Here is a 22,074-nt window from a genome sequence, read left to right as displayed (position 1 = left end):
GCCCCGCGGCAGAATAGCGCGGATGCGGCAGCGTTCGTGGTATCGAGGCTCCCTCCCGGTGCAGCTGAGCAAACTACAGGACCGGGCGTTCTGCGAAATGCAACACAAAAGGCAGCAGATAGCGTTTTGAACGACTCCCTTATCTTGAACACTCGACAACGGCTCCGCGCCCCGTTGTGTGTGGGCCCGTTAAAATCATGCTAGGAGTCTCGAAGAACAGCAGAAAGTGCCCTACTTTTGCGTGGTGTAAAGAAATACTATTTAATGGCAATCTGCTCTCTTTTGTGGGATGATATTCAGTAGCGAACTCTGAGTGTTTGAACATCTGACGGAACGTTAACGATAAACCGCGAAAAAAAAAACCTATGGATACTGATGGGGCATGATAACTAACAGTAGGTTGCCTCTTTGGAGTTTGCGCATCCATATTCGCGGTTTTCACCAGGAACGAGTCTGCTTAGGAGACTTACAAGAAAGTGGCGTATACAGGGGGGATCAAACCCTGAAACAAGCTTTAGCGCATCTAGCTTGGTAAAATACAACGTGAAATGCACATTGTAACAAAATAGCTTGAATAGAAACCCACAACTGTATTGACATTTTGCGCTTAAGGTTTCAAAAGTTAATTTCATTTGATTTTATTTTTAACAGAAAATTCTTGATCATAGTTCCGGAGGTAATTGAAATGCTATGAGATATAGGCACTATAATGCAGTTCAAGTACCACTACAGAACTTTCTAGTTGTGAACACGGACAGTAGTGAACGTGTGATATGCGCGCCCAAGATGTCAGGCACGCTTCTATGCTCCGCTTCGTTGTGCGGACTGGCAGAGGTCAATCGCCTTCACACTGAAGATACCGAAACCTACTGTTGAGGGTGTGCGTGACTTTTATCTTGTTTTGGGTTTCAAATGTCTGGCAGAGTAAGGACAGCTGCACCGACAAGCGGCAGTAGTGTTTTGCCTAGTGCGATAGGTTCCATCATTACAGTTATTTCGAAGCGTGGAATTCAAAAGTTATATACGATTCTGAAGTAAGCATATCTATGTATGCAATATTCTAAAAACGTAATCATAAATTCAGGCTGGGAGCGGTGCTCTCGAAGCAAACAATATAACCAGTTTCTTGCGTATTTCTTCTTGTGGGCTGCACGCAGGAACTTAAAAAGGCATACCTGAATTAATGAATATTATATGCCTTAAAGCGGCCCTGTTGCGTGAATCATCCATCAGGAATAACGCTTTCAGTTCAAAAACGCAGCAGCAAGTTGCAGACAACTTGAAAGATCATCTGACAAAATGGCAGCAAAATAGTTTTACTATGCAATCCTACCGCATGAGACATTCAAGCTGCTTTTTTTTTTTGCAACCGCTCTATGTAAACCGGGTTTTCTACGTAGCGTGGGTGGTAAAAGAGAGGAAAGTAGCGTAGTTTATGGCAGCCGGTAGAGTTAGTCCGAGTATATTCTATGCCATGCTAGCTCAAGTAATTGGCGAGAACCGGTAACCAGTTTTTCGGTTCAAGAAAATGGGAGAAAATTTTCGAATAAAAACCCGCCGATTGACGGTGATGTGAGACCACAAATATGATGTTTATTGTGAAAGGTTTCTTTTTGAAACATTTGCTGCGCTATGACCAAATTCAGCGAAATCTGAATATTTGATGTAGGTACTGTTGTTTTAAGCATCCCGCGTGCGTATTGCCGTTTAGGATGGCGCGCTCAATTAAGTGCAGCTGTACTCATTATTAGCTTGTGCGACCCTGCGTGGTCTTGTTCTGAGAAGTTTCGCGTTCGTTCTTTAAAGCACAGAAAAAGTGTTAGAAAGAAAGTTGTTGCATGCAGATAATTCGTGCCCGATGGTTAATTTTGCTTGCTATAACTTTATAACTAAAATCTTCAGCGTGTTTCAGAGGATTTACAAGTTGATCAATTCCATCCGACTAATTTATCCTTTGAAAAGTGGTGGAAAGCCGCAGAAGACGAAGGTGTACAGTCATGATGTTTACAGCTTCGCCAGTTTCAGAAGTATATACAAAACTCATCACAGGAGAAGTGGGACTCGTCTTCCAGCACACAAAAACACACGGATCGTGGGGCTTACTCTCCCCCTTCTCTATATGTTTTGTGCGCTGGAAAGATGAGTCATAGTGTTACAAACCACCAACTTGCCTCGCTGTCTACGCCACCAGAGACCAGTGACGCCTACCAGTGACCAGCCCATCAGTGACGCCTTGTGGACCGGGCGAGAGCTCCTGCAGTTTCTGTAGGAGCCCTGGACTAGGGGCTCCACCCAAACGCCAGAAAAGGCTTCTCAATAAACGTTTTTCATTCATTCATTCATTCGTGCGGAGTGCTGAGAAAGGCTGCCACTTCAACGTCACTGGCCGAGGAAAAGGCCATTCCTTTACTTACTAATCGTTGTCCTCTTCTAATCTAACCCCGGCCGTATGTTTTCGCCAGCTTTTGCTCAAGCACACACTTTAAAAAATAAGTGGTCTTCTTTGAGGTAAGCAACGTACAACTCAACTTTTCAGTGAATAGCTAGCACGGATTTTAAAACCCTCGGCTGGCGTTGCGTGCAAAGCTTTGTCATATTTCTGCGACACATGGGATGTATGCTTCAGGTGAAAATAATGTAAGCACACTTCGCACTGTGGCGCGGGCAGGGACACTTTATTTTTCGTTCTTTTTGTAGTCCCACAATAATTTTTGTTAGTCCTTCGCACTGTCAGTCCTAGAAGCTCGTTGTGGCTTAGGCGGTGCGGGCTTGGCTACATTATTTTTAGTTCTTTTTTCTCTGCCCACACTAATATATGTCAGTCCTAGATGCAGGCAGGGGCTTATTATTTCCAATATTTTTAGGTTGCCCCAATCTAATATATGTCAGTCCTAGAGGCTCATGGCTGGTCCCTGGTGGTTTATCTTTAATGCAGAGCGCGTCGTGTGCGACTTGTGCGTTGGCGTGCGGAAGCGACATATTTGCGACTTCCTGTAGTGTTATGTGACAAAAAATCAAATAACATTAATGCCAGTAGCTAGGACTTAAAGGTAAGGCGGCTTTGCAGACTTCATTACCCTATCCGGTGCAAATATGGCGATGATGATGCTCCAGACCTCCACCAACCCATTCCACCAACTTTCCACCGACATATACCTGAGTCTGATCGAGACAAATCTACACTGTATATAGGCTATTCTTATTCTAGTTTGTTGTCTTGCACGCTAGTTGATAACGCGCGCTCAGACATTGATTTTGTGAGTTATTTCATTTTGTTTCAGCCATTCCTCAGCTGCAAACTCCACTGCACATACAAGCGTAGTCCATCATCCTCCACTACGCAAGCTGCCGCGTTCAGTACGCGAAAAGAACACCTTAATTTCGCGCAGCGGCTTAATATCTCAAGAACTGTAGGTATTATACTCTGTTGAACGCCGCACAGAAGGACCGGCGGCGCGGCTTGCACCGTTTCGCCTCCGGGGAGGGCCGTTTGGCTGCTTGTGCTGAAGGACGTAGCCTTTGCTCGACAGCTCTTGACTGTGCTTTGTGGTGCGGCGATGTGAAGGGCGGTGTGCTTAGTGTGCATAGATTATACTGAAAGCACTGGAGCCACGTACTTGTGCTGAGCTCAGTATATAATGCGAAGGGGCCAGTTCTGGTGCGTTCAGTAGCAGCCACTTTACGCGCATTGCTTGCGAAGCTGGCGACATAGTCACTGCTCGGAATGCATTAACGAAGTTATTAACTGTGCATGACCGTCGTACGGGTCATGTGCCGGGGGCAAAGCAGTGTAATCACTGTGTAACCGTCGTGTGGGTTGCGCCTAAAATTCAGCACTATTCGTGCTGAGATGTGTTACTGGCGCGCTGTCGGCGACCTGAGAACATGAGCGCCCATTGCATGACATTGCATTGCATTTGATTAAAAGGTAAGAAAGCTTGTGCCTGATTGGAAGTGACTTGTGCGTGTTCGGAAGCGTGTTTACATGAGTCGCGCCGTAAGGTACTGCAAAATTAGGTCTTAAATATCGCGAGGAAAGTGGTGACTCTTGGTAGGGGCTGCTTGTTGAAAGGCCGGAAGTGGGCTTCGCAAATGGTGCAATCCGCCGTGTATTGCACTGCATCGCCATGCATTGCATCGACAAAAATAACACGCCATTCTTTCATTCTCAAGTGTTTGCGTAAATACAGCTGCTATTTCGCGTCGAAGTGTTAGTGCCTTATGGCTGCTGTGGTCACTATGCCTCTGTTGTTTTCCGCACGATATTTAAATTGTTAGTGCCAGGTATTTTGAGTCATATGATGTAATAAGTCTCATGTTGTAAACAGCCATATGCTGTATTTCACCAAGAGGTTTTATTCGCAGGGTCGCAATGCAGGCTGCATCTTCATCAAACACGCCAAAGTGGATTGCATCTCAACTTTGCAGGTGTGGGCGAGGTTTTTGTACATCGATCAACGCGCCGAAAAAATCAGCGAAGTGACCAGCATTAAGCAAATAAGCCAAGCATACGTGAGGGCCCTATGCTTTGCTCTTCGTGCATAAAAATTGACGACCTATGTGATACGGTGGGATCCTTTATACGTTGGATTATTTGAATTTTGTTTACGTGCTTTTCTATCCTACACCGCTTGTACGACGGAGATGTATTGAAGTCACGAGCGTGCAATAAAACAGTGTTGTTAGCATCTTGTTTAGTATCTAGTTGTGCTCTGTCTTATGTAAGCAATGTTTCATCGAGAGAGCTGCTTGTAACTTTAGAAAATATGGTACGCACTGAAGTGATGTACGGAGCAATCAATTTGAAGTAACAATTTTGAATGTTAAAGACCCTCTTCCTTTGCCAGAATTTTCAGTGTGTGCCCAAGGTCTAAGGTAAGAATTTTATAGTGCGGTTTTGTCTCTGTTGTCAAGGCAGCCAGGCATTTGGTGGAGTGTGTCCATGTGCCCATTTCTTTCACTTCACCTGCTGCACAAGGTCTTAATACTGGGATGGAATGTGCTAGTCTCTTTCACTGTAGTCTCTTTCATTTGATTTTTTTTTTCATTCAACGTTTCTTTCGTTTTCAAGCCTCTTTCACATATTTATGCTCAGCTACAGCCTAATTACATGACGTAATGGTTGAGCGCCACCAGTAGGAACACAACGGAACCCCTGCCGAAGAACGAAGAGGGGCACTTTTCCTTCCATCAGCTATAGCTGCATAAGATTTATCACTTGTTTCTTCATTTAGAGCACTTTGCATCAAAGGTTCGTAGATTGCAGTGAGCTCAATAAAAGCTGCTAGGAGAGCAGAACCCTAAAATATACCTTCCTCACTAACTGAAATTAACACCCGTAGTTTCCTCATTATGCACTTAAATGGTCGTAAACTAAATTCCTGGAGGCTACCTTTACCCTTCCTTTGGGCATGAAAAAAAAGAAAACTCCCTCAACACCGTGCACAAACTCCTTGAGGAAATTTCTAAATATTCTCATTGCACATGACAAAAACCTCCCTGGGCGATAATAAATTTATAGTGATTTTTCCAGGCAGGTACGTAAGCTGCGTCTCCCTGCGCATAATAGCTTTAAACAGTGGTTGACCGCAGCAGCCCTGACTCGTCTGCGGCGCCTTTTGTCGTCAGCCTTGGCATTCACTACACTGAACGGGGAGTGTCAGCTCTGACGGGGTGCAAATTACCCACAAAAAGTATTGTCCGAGAGCTATCGTTGTTCATCGTCAAGACTTTTTGCACCCTTCGGGGACAGAGAAGCGACGATAATAATTCTGTCAGACCCGCTCCCCGATAAAAGCTCCCAGTCCCCGGCCCACATGGATAGCATTCTCATCGGCCAGTTCGCAAATGTGGGAGCTTTCACTCACGACATTACAATTTGCTGCGACACAGGCGGCAACACCATTAAAAGCAGAACCCCCCTACCTTCTTCTTTCTCTGTCCACTACAGATATTGCTTCAAAATGAAATGCCTTCTTAGCAAAATGAGCACCCACTTGTTCCCCCACTAGATGCAGTTCACATGCAACAAGTAGGTGGTGTGATGTTGTAATACGCACCGAGAGTTTCAAGGCGCTTCCTGTAACCCTAGAAGTTTTCGCAAGACTTAACCTAACCGACAACGCGATATGACAAGGCTGGTATGGCTAAGATTGTTGTCACTGAGTTAAATACATACATACATACATACATCTTTATTTTCCAGAAGACAACTGGATGGTCTCTTGGGCTAAAAGCTACACAAAAGCTTGACGAGGCCCAAGAGACCATTACAAGGCAGCAGCGTAAAGAATAGAAACATAATAGATGAATAGTACATAGGTAGACAGTAATAGGGAAATAATAAAACAGTTACTGTGACAGGTAATAATGATGTCAATCACATAAAGCTACCAGTAATGAACTGAAACCAAAATAAAACAACTGAAAAGCACATACGCGGAAACAACAAACAAAAATTAATGGATCACAACTGCACAAAACAGGAATGTAATTGTTTTTTGTTCAAGCCCACTGTGTGTCTATATTTGTTTAGTATTGTAGGGAGGAGCAGAATAAAAAAATAAAGCCAACTAGACAGGCTGCGCTTCTATAGCAAAGACATAAATAGGCTAGGGAGCGACAGAAGCACGGAGAGAGAGTCGGTGACCTCGAAAAAAGAAGCTGTTGGAAATGCCGTCTTGGAAGGCTGCTGGTGCTACCACAGCGCTATCGTAGATGCGGACCGACTGATCGACTGCAGCTTTGTCGTGCTTCTTTCGGCATGTGTTATGTCTATCCCGTTAACCTGTGTGGTTTAGATGATTTCGCTTCCGGATTGGCGGCCACCTTGTTTCAGAATCGTGCGGCTTTCACTGATAAACTCTAAGTCGCAAGAACGTTGCGTCTGAAACCAAGGTCACTGTGGGGCCCCCGCGACTTACATCTACCTTCGCTTGCTACTGATACTCAGACTTATGGCCTACGCCCTTCTAGATTTAACCCGTAATATAATTAAGTGAAAGAACATCAGCGCAGGCGCACGTGAAAGTATCCTAGATGGATAAATGATCGTTCAAGCATATCAATCAAGTAGTTTTCAATGAAAAGTGAGGTTTAATTGAAGGTGAATAGCGTAATCAGCGAGCGCCTGTGCCCACTCATTATGCAGCTCTCCCCACAACGAATTCTGGTGGTTTACGGAAAAGTAGGTTGAATACCTGAACTTCGTAAACTACTTGTAAGAAAAGGCAGTATTAAAGCGGTGATAAAGTATATTTGCTTTCCAGAAGCTGGAAAAGTGTGTGTTGCAGAGTATGTTTAGATCAGAGATTCAGAGTATCGCTTGTGCTAGGCCCGCCGTCCATTAAAGAGACAATGAGAAGAAATTGAAGTTGACTTATATCGATAGAATTCCATTTCGAAACCACAAAAAAAAAACGCTCTTACTGAAAACAAGGCAGTAAGAAAAGAAAAGTTAGTAAGAAAAGAGCAAGAACTGAATAACGGTTTCGCCGACACACTTCACTCGGCGCAGAAAGCACTTACTCAATAATTTTGCTGGGCGAACAAATTGCCGCTTAATATCATGGTAAACAATGGTCACTATCATGTAAAAACTCTGACATTGCCGTCCCAACGCCCTCGTATTCAAATTGTAGTACAGGAAAACAAACTACAGTAAAACGGCGAGTTGAGCGAGTTGGGAAGAACAAAAGCAGCGCAGGAACACGGACAAGAAAGAAGAAGACGGGACAGCGCCTGTCCCATGTTCCTGCGCTGTTTATGTTCTGCAAGAAAACAAACTAAATTCGAGAAGCTCAAATGTCCTATCTTTTTGTTCACTGCTGTATATGCGCATTTTATACTGTGTAAAGGAAAACGAAAACGTTCTGATCTGTCAAAAAAGATCGAAAAACATCCGTCGATCACGAGAACTCGTGTCAGGCGCCATACTAGGGATGTCTCCGAACTATTTTTTTCTGTGCGCCCATGAGAGGCGAATTTCAAGCCTTTACCTTTGGTCATACCTCTGCTCCGCTAAACGAAAATAATTTTAAACGGTAATTTCAGGCGTTTAATAAAGTGTGTCACCTTTTGCAGTCGCTACAGTGTCCATTTATTGCGTGTTCAGCCGTTTTGCTGGTGTCGTTTGCGACGTCGTAACTGCCTCATATGCTGCAGCACCTCGGGCACCCACCTGAGTTTGAGTTTTCGGCTCCTGTTTTTTAATGCTTTAAAATTATTCTACCACCTATCTCCAAAGGAACAAAAAAATTAATTCCTAAAAGAAAGGAGATTATAATGTATTATAATGCTATAATATGGTGCCATCACAATGCTGTCTTGAAGTCAAAATGCTGACAGGAAAAAAAATCATGTTAGTTGTGCTTTAAACGTAAAGTACGATTTCAAAGGTTTAATAGACGCTGCCTCTTTCTACAGGCCCCACCGGCGTATTATTCACAAGGTTTTCGAAAGCTGCACTTCCCTGAGACTGTAACCACCCTAATAGAAAAGCGAGCAAAAGCAGCCGCGTGCATTGCTAACAGTGCTGCACAAAATCAACAAAACGCAATACTATCCCTGGAGAGCTGTTGAAACACACCGCCGTTAGTCGGTAATATCTCATCGAGAAAGCTTACACCTAAGGAGGTACGATACAATCACATATCCAGACGGGGCAGGAGTTTGACCTTGCCGTCATGAAAGGGGACCTTCTGAAAAGTTGCGTTCAGCGGAGGCTATCCGGGAAGGGCGATGCGGAGCAGGTAGTTTATCGGTTCATCGAGGACTTCAGCGCAAGGATACCATATCAGCCGCTGTTCGGTAATCGAAGAATATATCGCGTAATGTATTACGATGAATGCAGCAAAAGACAAAGACGGCAGTACTCGGAGCTGGTGTCGGCTCACGGCATCGCGCGGCGAAACAGGTCAGCCTAGGGTGCAGGCAGGGACAGCCGCCGCTCCATTGCCGCTTTTTTGGCTGCCCGTCAAACTTCTTGAGCGGAGAGACGTCAACCACGTGACCGGGTTGTTACGCGGTCGTTGTGCGCGCATTTCAATGACGCCGTATATAACGCTGAGGCCAAACAAGTCCCCAGGAGACTAGTGACCAGCCGGAAGCGAGGAAGATGGACCTGTCTCTCGCGAGTCTACCTTACTTCTTCCATTGGACAGCGTTGAAGATAGTGACGGCCTTGAGTGCAACACTTCTGGGAATTGTGGGCGCTCTCGTCGCGGTCGTCTACTATCGCTGGAAGCGCACGCATGTGCACCTCAAGCACCTGCCAGGCATTGAAGACGAGTGGCCCTTTATTCGGAATATTATCACCCACTGGCATATGAAGCGCCGGGAAAAAGAGCACGATTTGGATTACAACGTCCGTGAGTACGGGGAACGCGCGGCTCGCAGGCCGCTGGCTTTTTGTGTGTGGACGCATTCAACGTAGACCGAGCGCAAGAACCTTCTTGCCTCTGTACACGCAGGATGTGTTTCGAACTAGACAGCTGTGCGCACTGCAAAGAGGAGAATAAAAACAATTGATAAAGAGTACGTGCCGCGTAACTGAGTGACCGGGACTAGGTTGCTTCTTTTTCGGTTCAATTCTAAAAGGTGTCAAAAAAGAAAAGAAGCGGAGCATGCTAACGTGTTCAGCTCAACAAGTGCTCAGCATATACGAGCAAAAGTGTATTACACAGAACTCCTGGAGATGTAGACAATTTTCATGTTGTGACCGCTCACGAATAATCTTGTGTGAGCAGTTATAAAAGGTCGCCAATACTTTTGCAAAACTCCTGACAGCCGTAAATAGCAAGCAACTGCTCTCGCAGCATGATGAAAAGCAAAAAAATTCGCAAACCTGGATATCTAGTGGCGGGAAGCTACTCAATGTGCAACGCAAAGGGAAAGAAGCGCTCAAGCATTAGAGTGCCTTTGAGAGTTAGCGGCTTTATAGACATCGAAAGCGGGAAGGTATCAATGAATGCCTTCTCTAGAAATGTTCGATGCCTTTGTAAGGAATTCAATGCACGGGAGTAGCAACATACGGTGCTCGTAACCTGTTAATTAATTTAAAGAATGTGCTTGCTGCTTCAAACTTCACGATTACATTTCCCAACGTCAACCCTCTAAGAATTCATTCTACGCCTCCAAAAAGTTGCGCTCGAATGAGTAGTTCTGCAGTGTTCCAGTATTGTTGGACCCGAAAAGCCATTCAGTTCATCATACTACTGTACTCCAAATACTCATGCAGCGTTGAGCACCAACCAAAACTCATAAGCACGAGAGTTTTTGTGAGGATGTTGCGTTAGATGAGTAGATAGGTTTGGCGTTCTACGATATCTAAAAGAAGCATAGTGCAAAGCTGATGATTCCATCAAAACGATAGTTCGCGCACAAATGTCTCAGGACAGAGATTTAGCTAGTGGCATTTTTTTTCGCAGTCTTCTTCGAGTACTTGAACGCTGGCTCACAAAGGATGAAGCACCTGCCCTACTTCCGAGCCTACATGGGAGAAGTCCCCTACCTGCTCATCCACAAGGCCGAGGCGGCTGAAGTACGTGAACAAATTTTCGATCAATATCCTGCTGTTAAAATAGGCCACCTTACTTATCTTAATTTTTGCTGAATTGCGTCGATCGCGTACAAAAAAAAAAAAGCACAGTGGCGGTTAAATTGAGCTGTGCTTTACATTGCATATTCTAACAATCTAGACCCCCCCCCCCCCCCCCCCCCTCCCAATGCCATGAAATCTTCGAGTGCCGCTTCTTAGGTGTCTAGTAGAGTTTAACAATGATCCTTGGAAGATGATTATTGTGCCTGAAATAAGGGCCACCTTCTCTTTCTAATCTTCAGCAATAATTTTCCTCAGTAGACGAAACACGAACTTCGCATTTTAGATGCCGACTGCCTATTTTATGCCTAATAAATTAGCCACGATGAGAGCATAACCTTACCGCCCGACTTATCCTCGAAGCACCAAACGGCAAAGGTCCTTGGAGACTTCTAAGTGCAGGGCAGTGTAATTTTATAGTCTCTACAACGTCGTCGCTCACACTTGTTGATTCTGCGGTTTAGCTTTGCAGGCCACCATTATGGACAAATATCTCGGGCACCACATACCTAACAATCTGATGTGGCCGACTCGCTTCTACCGCACTACTTTGCACATTGCACTTCGCAGCAAACCAAGTTGTGGGCTATATTTAACGTGCAAGTAAATTTGCCCCCTAGAATGTAAAACCGCAGAGACTCGCAATAACTGGAGCTTGAAGTACACTGAATGTTTCCTTAAATTATTCGGAGTTTGAACTTATGGCAACCCTTTAGGGTGCTGTTAATGTTGACAGGACCCAAGGTCAATATCGAATAATGGCAAGTTCGAATTCGACGAGTTCGAATTAACGAAGTACACTGTACTGGCGCCGGACTCTCGCGTGGTTGGCTTTTCCCAACCAGCTGACTTCAGCTCGCGCGAGTGGCCGGCGTCATGGCAGCCGGTGCACCGGCCAGTCGCACGAGCCGAAGACATCTTGTTGAGAAAAGCCACCCACGCGAAAATCCGGCACCAGTGGAGAATACGCTCTAAAGTACATGAGGTTAATGACATTTTAGAGTGGACCAAGTATACTGGTCAGACGGGGAGGTGGGATAACACCTGCCTAAGGGAGCGTACTTCCTCGTTGAAAGTAGAACGATCTAGCTTAGCGAATCATGGCAACGGGTGACTGAACTCTGATATTGCCTGACACCCGCAATTCTCTACGCTGCCAGCATTAGCCCGAGATAAATCTTTTTTTATTGAAGAAAATTGTCGGAGCATCAACGGGCCTTGTGCTTTTTATCACTAGAGAGGCTCGTTAATGCGGAGTGAGAGAGATTTTATGCCCGGGGCTTCCTTGGGTGATTTTTTTTCTGCAGGTCTGTACAAACACGTGTTTTCTTGAATCAACTTAAGTTGTACCGGCGTGTGCCTATTGCCTTTTTTGTCTTGTAGTCCTGTCAGCACAAAATCAGTATGAAATTTCTTCAAGTATTGAATGTCAGCAACTAGCCCAGTATGCGATCTTGCTCTCAGATTTAGTTGCTGGAACATGGCGGTGATAAATCGCGTATTTAGAATTATGTCTCCTCTCAATATTTTTCGCATACGCCATAGATCATCAACCCAGTCGGAAGAAGATGATCTGTAAAGCTCTGAAGGCAAACACTCAAATTAAAGATGAGACCTTAAGAAGGGAATTTTAATGCAGTCCCAAGCTTTCAAACAAAGAACCCAGCATTATAATCTAGAGCTCGGCTTCAAGCTATTGAATGGAGCCTCTTGATGGATGTACAGCAATCTTTTGAGGCTCTTTTTTTTATGAAAAGCTCACGCATATCATGAACTTGAGGAGCCTCTAATATATTTTACTTGCAACCAGCTTTCTAATTCATTGCCTTAAGAAAGATACTGCGCCTAGTATCAATGTAATAAAATAATTTTGTGTCGACGAAGACTCAGACGCTGTCTCGTTCCCTAGAGTCCCCTAGACAGCAATGAGTGAAAAAATTCATTCGCGACTTCCCTGGACATTTATTGGCGAGTTAAAAGAAAATAGTAGTCACAAAATGTCCAAGTTTTTCTTGGAATCCCATTACCGAATTCCAGCCACTTTTCTCTCCTTTACTGCATTGAAAATTTCCTTCAATAACCACCTTTTATGACTATTTCTTTATTTAGGCAATTTTCAGCAGTCCAACTATGCTGGAGAAGTCAATAGAGTACACATGGCTGCATTCATGGCTGGGAACTGGCCTTCTGACAAGGTGAAAATTTTTGTCATGTTCCTGTAGTAGTCTGCAAAAAAACAAGGACCGTTTTTTCTCTGTTCCCACCTTACGTCCCAGACTGACTACGGCGACAGAGCTCCGTTTGTACTGGCTACCAAACTGATTATCGCGGCTTTAATACAGCGCAACCTCTTACGGCATATGCAAAAGAGGGGATGAATAAAAGACGACAAATATGATGCAGATTAGAACATTTGTCACGCAATATAATCCCTGGTATCGAATAGCAAAAGTAGATAAGATCTTCACAAACTATTTAATCTTGGAAAGTGCAATAACGTATTTGTCGTTACGAGTACATAAACGTGCGATTACACTGCGTGAAACAGTATACGCCGGGTTGCCAAAAAAAAAAAGAAATCACCACATGTAGTGCACAAAAGTCGATGTGGCACGTAGGTAGGCTAACAATATACCATTAAGGAGATTTGTGTATCTAGACGCAGGCGTTTCAGCCGCAGCGATTTCCCGTTTTTTTTATAACTAATGTGAAAACTATCTGAAACGAAGAATCGCCATATTTGCCTAAATGAATTAACCCACTGTTTGGCCTCCAGCCACAAGCATCATCGATCATTTTCCTAGTGCCGGCGCTGGAACTCCCATGGTGCATGCGCTAACACCTTTTTGTGAGGTGGAATCCGCTTTGATGCCGCCTTGGCTATATGCCAAGAGGTCAAGTGACTTGTGAAGAGCATCTGAGGTTGCTTCGTTTTACTCTTTTCTTTTTTACACTTGTACCTCGGGTTCTTCAGTAGCAGCGACAGGGAAAGCTTTTCGGACATCGCATCTTTTATCCATGCCGCTTTTTCTATTGAGTTGCTTTCAGTGACTGGCTTACAGCGAGCACTCACGACGGCAAAAAAGTATGTGGCACTTAATTTCGCAAAAGTGTTTCCTGTAGTGCGGATTTTGCCTCTGTTATTATTTATTTATTTATTTATTTATTTATTTATTTATTTATTTATTTATTTATTTATTTATTTATTTATTTATTTATTTATTTATTTATTTATTTATTTATACTGTGAGCCTTTACAGGGTAATACAGGAGAGGGTCACAAGGCAAACAGTTCAAGGTAAAAAACAGCATGGAATAGAAAACATGTCAGTGCTTATTTCCGAGAAAAGATAACAAAAAACAAGCACAACAAAAAGCGCAAAGTGCGATGCGGATAATGATAGGCAACGGTCAAGAAGAAGAAGACAAAAAAACTATTATGGCTTTTTTATTTCCATGAGCCTAAGGCATTATAACAACAAAGCTAGGGTTGGCGGATGCGCAGTTGGTAATGTTTCAATGTTCGTAGCGAAAAAAGTATTGGAAATCAAATGAAGAGGACTCAGCACGCAAATTCAACCTTCATACTAGATAAAAATTTCCGATTCTCATCCAGAACTACGCCTTTTTTTTGCAATCCTATTAATATTTAGGCACTTTACTGGCGGCTTCTTCCGCTGTATGAATACAGGTCTTGCCGCTGTGCTCCCGCCAGCGTTTCCATAGCGAATGAAGAGGTCTCACACATCCGCCTCTTTCCTGAGAGTCTGAAAATGCTGTTAAGAATAAAATATTGCGCTGTCATTATTTTGACGTCTGCACATTTTTGATGCCTCATATATCCTTTCTTTGAGTAGTAATTTGCCCGTGCTGCTATTCCCTATTTAATTTGTACGAGTATACTTAGTAATGACCAATATATAATCATCAAAAGGCGAAATTGTGAAAGGCTCCTATGACCTCTTTAGCAAAGTTACCTAAATGAATGCAAGAGAGGAAATTTTCCTTCAGAAAAGAGTGTTAAATAAAATAAGGCCCTTTCATATAATGCTTACTTTGATACTTCGTGAGTACTGGGCTATCTTGCGCCACATTTTTCTCTGCTTTGAAATGGCCACAAGAAAGCATAGCTCCAGCCCCTGTTATACCGAGGGTTCGCCTCTGAAATGGGTTGCCAGGGCCCCCACACTACGTATAGCTGCAAAGCCGGGAATGTGCCGGGTGTTTTATCTGAGATGTTCTGCCATTTTTAAAAATTAATGTTTTCAGTTAGATGACTGCTTTATTTGGCATAGCATTGTCAGCGGGGTAGCGCCTCAGAATACTGCCAAGACGTTCCAACCAGTACGCTATAAAACTAATATTAAGTATTTAATTTTTTAACTACAACTGTTAGCCTCCTTATTTATTGAGAGGCGTGTAGCCCACCGCAATTAATATCCATGTCAATTTTTACAATTTCGAGAATGCACTAGTCCAGGATTCTTGGGCATCAATTTTAATTGTGAGGCAACTGTGGAATGTTTCAAGGTATTGTTATGGAAATTGTGAAGGAAATGGTGCAGTCTTCTGAATAGTAGCAAAATCATTTCTTTTTTCAAGTTCATCCATCACTGGCATCGAGTAGTTAGCACTTCCATACAAAACCAAAAAGGAACGTTCTTGATGACAGCAAAAACATTAATAGCAAAAAATGGAATCCTACCGGACGGCATCTGCGGATGAATTGTTATAGTGGATCGTACGATATATGAAAAAATTGCGTTCAAAGACTTCTTCCGTTGAAAAGTGCGCTTGTAAGCAATTTGTGGGTGGGGTTACCCTCAGTGCTCTGGCCCACAAATTATGCCTGGGCTTTCGATACATGGGCTTTCGAGAAGCTTGCAGGCAAGCAACCCCTCTAGTGCACGTAACTCGTCGAAATAGCAAACATTTGTTGTTCCACAGCGCCGAGGATAACTGCGTTTTTGAAATTCCAAAAACTGATATGAATATTACTTACGTTGGGCTGCACACCTCTTAATATATAAGGAGGCCGACATGTATAGTATGTTGAGGCAACAAAATGAAGAAGAATAATGGCCTCACCCGCACCACTACGGTATCGCGGGTATAATCCCAATAATAATATAAAAGATGTGGCCCTGGGGCCATTGAAATTTTGCCACCCGAGGGTGGAGAGAAATCAATACGGAAATGCTACAATAGCGACCCAAAGCCGGGGGAGCGGGCCCGGGTAGACTCCCCTGATCTCTCCTGGGAAGTAGCGGAACGGGTTGGATAAATGGGTTATGGGAATTTGGAGGGGAATGGGGACAGCGAGTTTTTCGCTCAGGTCCTTCGAATGTCTCGGCTCCATTACTGGCCGGCCTTACCTGGACGGGGAGGGCGTCGAGATTGCTCAATGGTGCGGCCCCCCACTCACGGGATGCCCGACCACCCACCAAACGCAAAGGGCCCCGACCGCGGACAGGAGAACCTACGACGGGGTTAGCCACCTGTGGCCCCTCCACGACACCTGGTTCTACAGTCCGTACTGACCGCAGACCAGGCCGTTGGTTATTCCGACTCACAGGGTTGTTTCGGACCACCCAGCTACAAGCCGTCGAGTGTTTTTCATGGTTTTTCGGACACCGGAAGTATGTGGGTTGTGATCCGACCAGTAGAGGCTTAGGTCGTCAGCATATCGACCCTCCGGCCCTCGGCGCCATAACCTAACACCCCCGGGGGGACCCACCTGTGCTTCGATCTAACCATCCATGCACTTATTCTATCCCCTAGCTTGCTCCGCACCTACTGAGGAGGGAGTGTTCAGGGCAGGGCTGACCGGAGCCACACACCAAGAACGTGGCTTAGGGTGAGAGGACCCGGGCCTACTCCGCCGTTACTCCACAACATCAACGGTTTTTGCTCAGGTTCTAGTACAATCCAAGCCCCCTTCCTCGGCGTCCCCCGACGGCCCTTGCGGCAATAGCGGCAGGCCTAAGGCCGATTCCTCGAGGCGTCGGTTAGAGCCCGGCTACTATAGGCCCCCGCGCGGACCTGTTTTCTCCGGAACCAGAAACCGGCGCGTCGGCAGCCAGACGTGCACGCCCCCGCGTGCGGTGGGAGGTAGCATGTATTTGAAAACCTTTTGACATTTGTACATGCCTTCCGTGCCGGATTCCGTGGGTCCAGCGTGGTAATATATCCAGGCATCCCTCCGCTGAGGCATCGGACCTCACGGGCTCAACTATCTCTCACAGCTGCGTGGGAGTCGCGTCCACTCCCATAGAGTACGCATCCCCAGAGGATGGGTCCCGACCATGCCCATTCCCACCGTTGGCCTAGCACCGGAACAAAGCCTAGTAGCCGAAACTACACCGGCCCGTATCCGTTGGCGCGGGGGGGGGGGGGGGGGGGCACGAGAAGGCCGCGCAATCGGATTTCCCCATGATAGCTGAAAAGTTAACTGCGCTATATCAATTAACCAGCCAACTAGTTAGCAAGTCTTAGCTGTATTCTAGTGCGCTACACTGCTGACAGTGATATGCGTAAGTGAGATATGAGTACATATCTCACTTAACGGGGGGCACCTCTGCCGCGCCCAGGGGGAAGAGGAAGAGGAAAGGAAGAGAAGAAGAAAGGAGTGACAGAAGGTAGAGAGAGGAAAAAACCGTAGCGGTGGGCTCCGCGAAAATTTCAACCACCTGCGGACCTTTAACGTGTACTGACATTGCACATCACACGGACACCTCTTGCGTTTCGCCTCTCTTAAAACACGGCTGCCGCGGCAGGGATTGAACCCGGGTCCTCCGGCTGACTAGCCAGCGCCCTAACCGCTGTACCCCCGCGGCGATTAATTGTCACATCGAAACTTTAGTCGCCATTGGTACGAGTGAATTCAATTCGTCGCATCATCGCAGTGATCGTCAGTCCACTTATTTTTTTATGTCTCATGCATATACCTGTGCGGGGCAACCTTTAGGTTTTGCTGCTCCATTAAGATTCACCGATCTGTTTCTAATCTTGTCTTGCTACACTGTTTGCGAACCTTGCTGAATATGGCTGGCTTCAAAGAGGCGGCAGGCTGTAGCCAAGTGCCGCTAATTTCCCCGTTCTATGAATCGCGACAAATGAGACAGAATTAAAAAAAAATGTTTTATTTACTTCAGTATGACCAGGTTTCCTGACATTTTCAAACGTTTTTATTAGACGTGGACATTTTCTATCTGTTCCCTCCGTTAACCACTAGCAAATGGATGATTCGGTTAGAGTGAGATCGGAATTGCGCGCATATGATACCAGCAGGTCGACTCTTACACACCGACTACTTGCCGGCTCTATGCAGTACTGGCACAAAGTGGAAGACGCGCAGGCGTATGCTGACGCCAGCGTTCCACTTCCGCATCCTGGAGGACTTCCTGCCTATTATGAACGAGCATTCAGTCGTGTTCAAGGACCTAATCAAGGAGCACGTGGGAAAACCTGACGGCGTGGACATCGTGCCGTCGGTCGCTCGCTGCACACTGGACGTCATATGTGGTGAGTGCCCCGACACTCTGCACCTCTTCGAGCACTCATGGACAACATAATAGAGTACTGCCTGGCAATCTTCATGTTGCACAACAGTGATGTGGACTGCAGGCGCTGTGATGGCGGTCGTACACTAAGGGGCTACAAACATATTTACAGATGCTACATAGGGCTTCAAACAGTTTGTGTAAACAAAAAAAAATTGATGGTAGATTTGTGTACTTAGGACAAATACGAATTAGGTGCGCTAGCACTGCAGTTCGGATTTCCTTTCGGTTCCGGTGTTCAAATCCATGGTTCACGAGTGGCAGTTCGTACAGCGATAATGGGTTAATGTCGATATTCGCGGAATGGCTCATTCTCTCTATTCGTAGGTCCGTGGGAGTCTTCCTACCACTCTTGACGCAGTGGCGCAGCGGTCAGGCGGTGCTCCCATCAGTGGGACTTGGGTTGCTTGATTTTGGGTTGCGACCCAGGTTTCTCTTCCCGAGCAGCCTTTCATGAATAAATGAGCTGCCGGGTGGGCAGGTATATATATATGCGAAGGAAGCCAACAGTCAGCTTGTCTGCTAATTGTTTATATATATACATATAGGTCATTTTCTATTTATCTATCGGGGTGGTGAAAATTTCTCTGCAAACTTATGAATATATATATATATATATATATATATAAGTAATTTTCTTTAAGCGATTTATTATTCTAAGTATTATTATCCCACTGATAAGCATAACACATTTAAAAAAATAGCGTTCCCTATGCACCTAGGTTTGGTTCGGACTGTTGGCTCCCTTCATAAATTTGTCAAACGGGCCCCTCATTTCCTTTAACTTGTCTGCTAATAGCTTAACGAGGGTCTCGGTTGTGGCAGTCTTGATGCAATAGGTAGCATAAGAGGGCTCTCGCACAGTTTCCGCCCTCACCGTTAGATGACGTTCTACGTCACGCTCGCGGTATTACAGGACGTGCTACGTCCGCCGCTATGGTCGAGGGTGGCGCTGGTGAACACTCTCAAGGCTCGCTTACACCCAGTAAACATAAATACCCACCAGAGCAGCAGATTGGACAGCCGTCGCCGTAGCTCAGTTGGTAAGCGCACCAGACGCGATATTCGGAGGTCGTGGGTTCGGATCCCACCGGCGGCATGGTTGTTTTTTCTGCTGCTTTATAAGTAATTTTCTTTAAGCGATTTATTAATCTAAGTATTATTATCCCACTGATAAGCATAACACATTAAAAAAAAAATAACGTTCCCCTATGCACCTTGGTTTCGGTGACTGTTGGCTCCCTTCATAAATTTGTCAAACGGGCCCCTCATTTCCTTTAACTTGTCTGCTAATATATATATATATATATATATATATATATATATATATATATATATATATATATATATATATATATATATATATATTGTAGTGTGGTAATCTTCATCGATATAACCACTGACATGCGTCGCGTGCTGCCGCTCTCAAGGACGAAGAAGTTGTTCGCTGCCTTGCTCTTTCGCCACGCCTACGATATGTCGACTCTTACAACTATCGACATGGCTACCGAGCAGCGGAATGACCCCTGGATCAATGCACTTTTGAATTTTCTCTCAAGTCCTACTCCCGGTCATTCCTCCAAAGCGCTCGTCCGCCAAGCACACCACTTCTCCATTCGTGACGGTCTTCTCTATCGCCGCAATTATTTGCTTGATGGACGGAAGTGGCTTCTAGTCATCCCGCGTCATCTCCGCGCCGACATTTGTGCTGCGTACCATGGTGACCCACAATGTGCTCACGGTGGCGTATTGAAAACCTACACACGCCTACGTCTGCGATTTTACTGGCGTGGACTGTACCGCTTCGTAAGACATTTCGTGCGCGCTTGCGAATCTTGTCAACGCCGAAAAACTCCTCAGAAGTCCTCTGTTTCGTTGCAGCCGTTACCCTGCCCTGCTCGTCCGTTTGACCGCGTTGGCATAGATCTCTATGGCCCTCTTCCGACTACTCCTGCTGGAAACCGGTGGATTATTGTGGCAGTAGACCATCTGACTCGCTACACTGAAACATCACCGTTACCCTCTGCCTCTGCAAGAGACGTTGCTTTGTTCATTCTCAACAACTTGATTCTTCGCCACGGGACTCCGAAGGAACTGCTCAGTGACCGCGGACGCGTTTTCTTGTGCGACGCTCTCGAGGCCCTACTGAAAGAATGTCGCATCATTCATCGCACCGCTACTTCTTACCACCCTCAGACGAATGGCCTGACAGAACGCTTCAACCGTACTCTGAGTGACATGCTGGCCATGTACGTCAACGACGCTCATTCCAACTGGGACCACGTTCTTCCCTTCGTAACCTACGCGTACAACACTGCGATACAGACCACCACTGGATTCTCTCCCTTTTTTCTTCTTTACGGGCGCGAGCCAACCTGCACAATGGACGCGCTTTTTCCCTACCGCCCTGATGTTTCTGAATCGACGCCACTCTCGGACGCCGCCCAGTATGCAGAAGAATGCCGTCAGCTCGCTCGTTCGCTCACAAAGGAAAATCAATGGCAACAAAAACACCATCGTGACACTGGTGAGGCGCCTTCATATGCGCCCAACTCCCTGGTGTGGCTCTGGGTTCCTGCCACAACCGCCGGCCTGTCAAAGAAGCTTCTTGCTCGGTATCACGGTCCATACCGAGTGCTTCAAAAAACATCTCCTGTGAACTACGTAGTTGAGCCCGTTACGCCATCTGCGGACTTGCGTCGCCGTGGACGCGAAATAGTTCATGTGGACCGACTCAAGCCCTACTACGATCCGTCTGTCCTTTCAGCACCATGAGTCGCCAGGATGGCTCCTTCTCTGCCCGGGGGGAACCTGTAGTGTGGTAATCTTCATCGATATAACCACTGACATGCGTCGCGTGCTGCCGCTCTCAAGGACGAAGAAGTTGTTCGCTGCCTTGCTCTTTCGCCACGCCTGACGCTTCGCTGCGAGTCTCCCCTGAGCGGCTGGAATCATCTGGGTTCACCGAATAAACACACCCCTACAATATATATATATATATATATATATATATATATATATATATATATATATATATATATATATATATATATATATATATATATATATATCCTTCGGCAGGTTGCCCCAGCACTATATATATATATATATATATATATATATATATATATATATATATATATATATATATATATATATATATATATATATATATATATATATATATATATATCCTTCGGCAGGTTGCCCCAGCACTCAGTGGGCAGTTGAGCAGCCTGCCACAAAAAACCGGCTTCAGACAAAGAGACAGACAATCACACAACGGCTGAATGCGGGGAATGGGCACTGCAAGTACTAGCGCACTAAAAGGCCCATCTGGAGGGTAGGATTCGTTACTGATTTCCATGTTAGGGAACAAGCGAAATTTTGAACTTCCTGGCAAATAATAATTAGCCGCTGATCACTGTTCAAGCTAATTTTGGAACCGTAATGGTGAGATTAGAAACCTCTTAATATCTTCAATAATTGAGTTAATGAAATGTCGAAACAAGGCCTGTGGTTTTATCATCCGCGATCTTTTACGTTCCAAGAACGGTTCTGCCTTCGTCAGCAGCTAAGAGGTGAAAACTAGTCATCTATGAAAGTCAACAAAGATTTTCGCGCTACAGGGCAGAAAGGACGCCTCTATCATACTTATTTATTTGTTATAAAAATTATTCTAATTTTATTACTTAAGAATCATTAAGCCGAATGATCAAAACATTTGCCATGCGGCTTAATTCGAAGATCATTGGATGGTTGAAATATTGGCTTGAACAAGCCAAGCTTGTTTGAACAAAAAAAAATGACAGACGATTTAGTGTGGTTAGGCAAAATGCGAAATAAGTGCGCTCGCACTTCGGTTCGGTTCGAGGCGCGGTTTAAGATTACAGTGCGATAACGGTGTGTTCTGGA

General features: G+C 45.2%; 1 protein-coding gene and 1 long non-coding RNA gene across 2 annotated transcripts in view; both read left to right on the top strand.

Annotated features, from left to right (window-relative positions):
* The first annotated feature begins 3,667 nt into the window (after positions 1-3,667).
* On the top strand, positions 3,668-4,688 carry LOC144114631 (uncharacterized). The gene is made up of 2 exons (XR_013311073.1): positions 3,668-3,928; positions 4,366-4,688. It is a non-coding gene; the product is annotated as an uncharacterized LOC144114631 (long non-coding RNA).
* Positions 4,689-8,918: 4,230 nt separating this feature from the next.
* The window catches only part of LOC144114627 (cytochrome P450 4c3-like), a 38,346-nt gene continuing 25,190 nt past the window's right edge, over positions 8,919-22,074 (top strand). Inside the window, exons 1-4 of the mRNA XM_077648487.1 lie at positions 8,919-9,368; positions 10,428-10,540; positions 12,707-12,792; positions 17,928-18,121. Of these exons, the coding sequence (XP_077504613.1) occupies positions 9,116-9,368; positions 10,428-10,540; positions 12,707-12,792; positions 17,928-18,121 (646 nt within the window). The 5' untranslated portion in view covers positions 8,919-9,115. The remainder of the gene's footprint in view (positions 9,369-10,427; positions 10,541-12,706; positions 12,793-17,927; positions 18,122-22,074) is intronic.

The sequence above is a fragment of the Amblyomma americanum genome, chromosome 1 (assembly GCF_052857255.1).
Source record: "Amblyomma americanum isolate KBUSLIRL-KWMA chromosome 1, ASM5285725v1, whole genome shotgun sequence".
NCBI classification, from domain to species: domain Eukaryota; kingdom Metazoa; phylum Arthropoda; class Arachnida; order Ixodida; family Ixodidae; genus Amblyomma; species Amblyomma americanum.
Note: the sequence above shows the minus strand (reverse complement) of the source record. Positions and strands in the feature narration are given on the sequence as shown.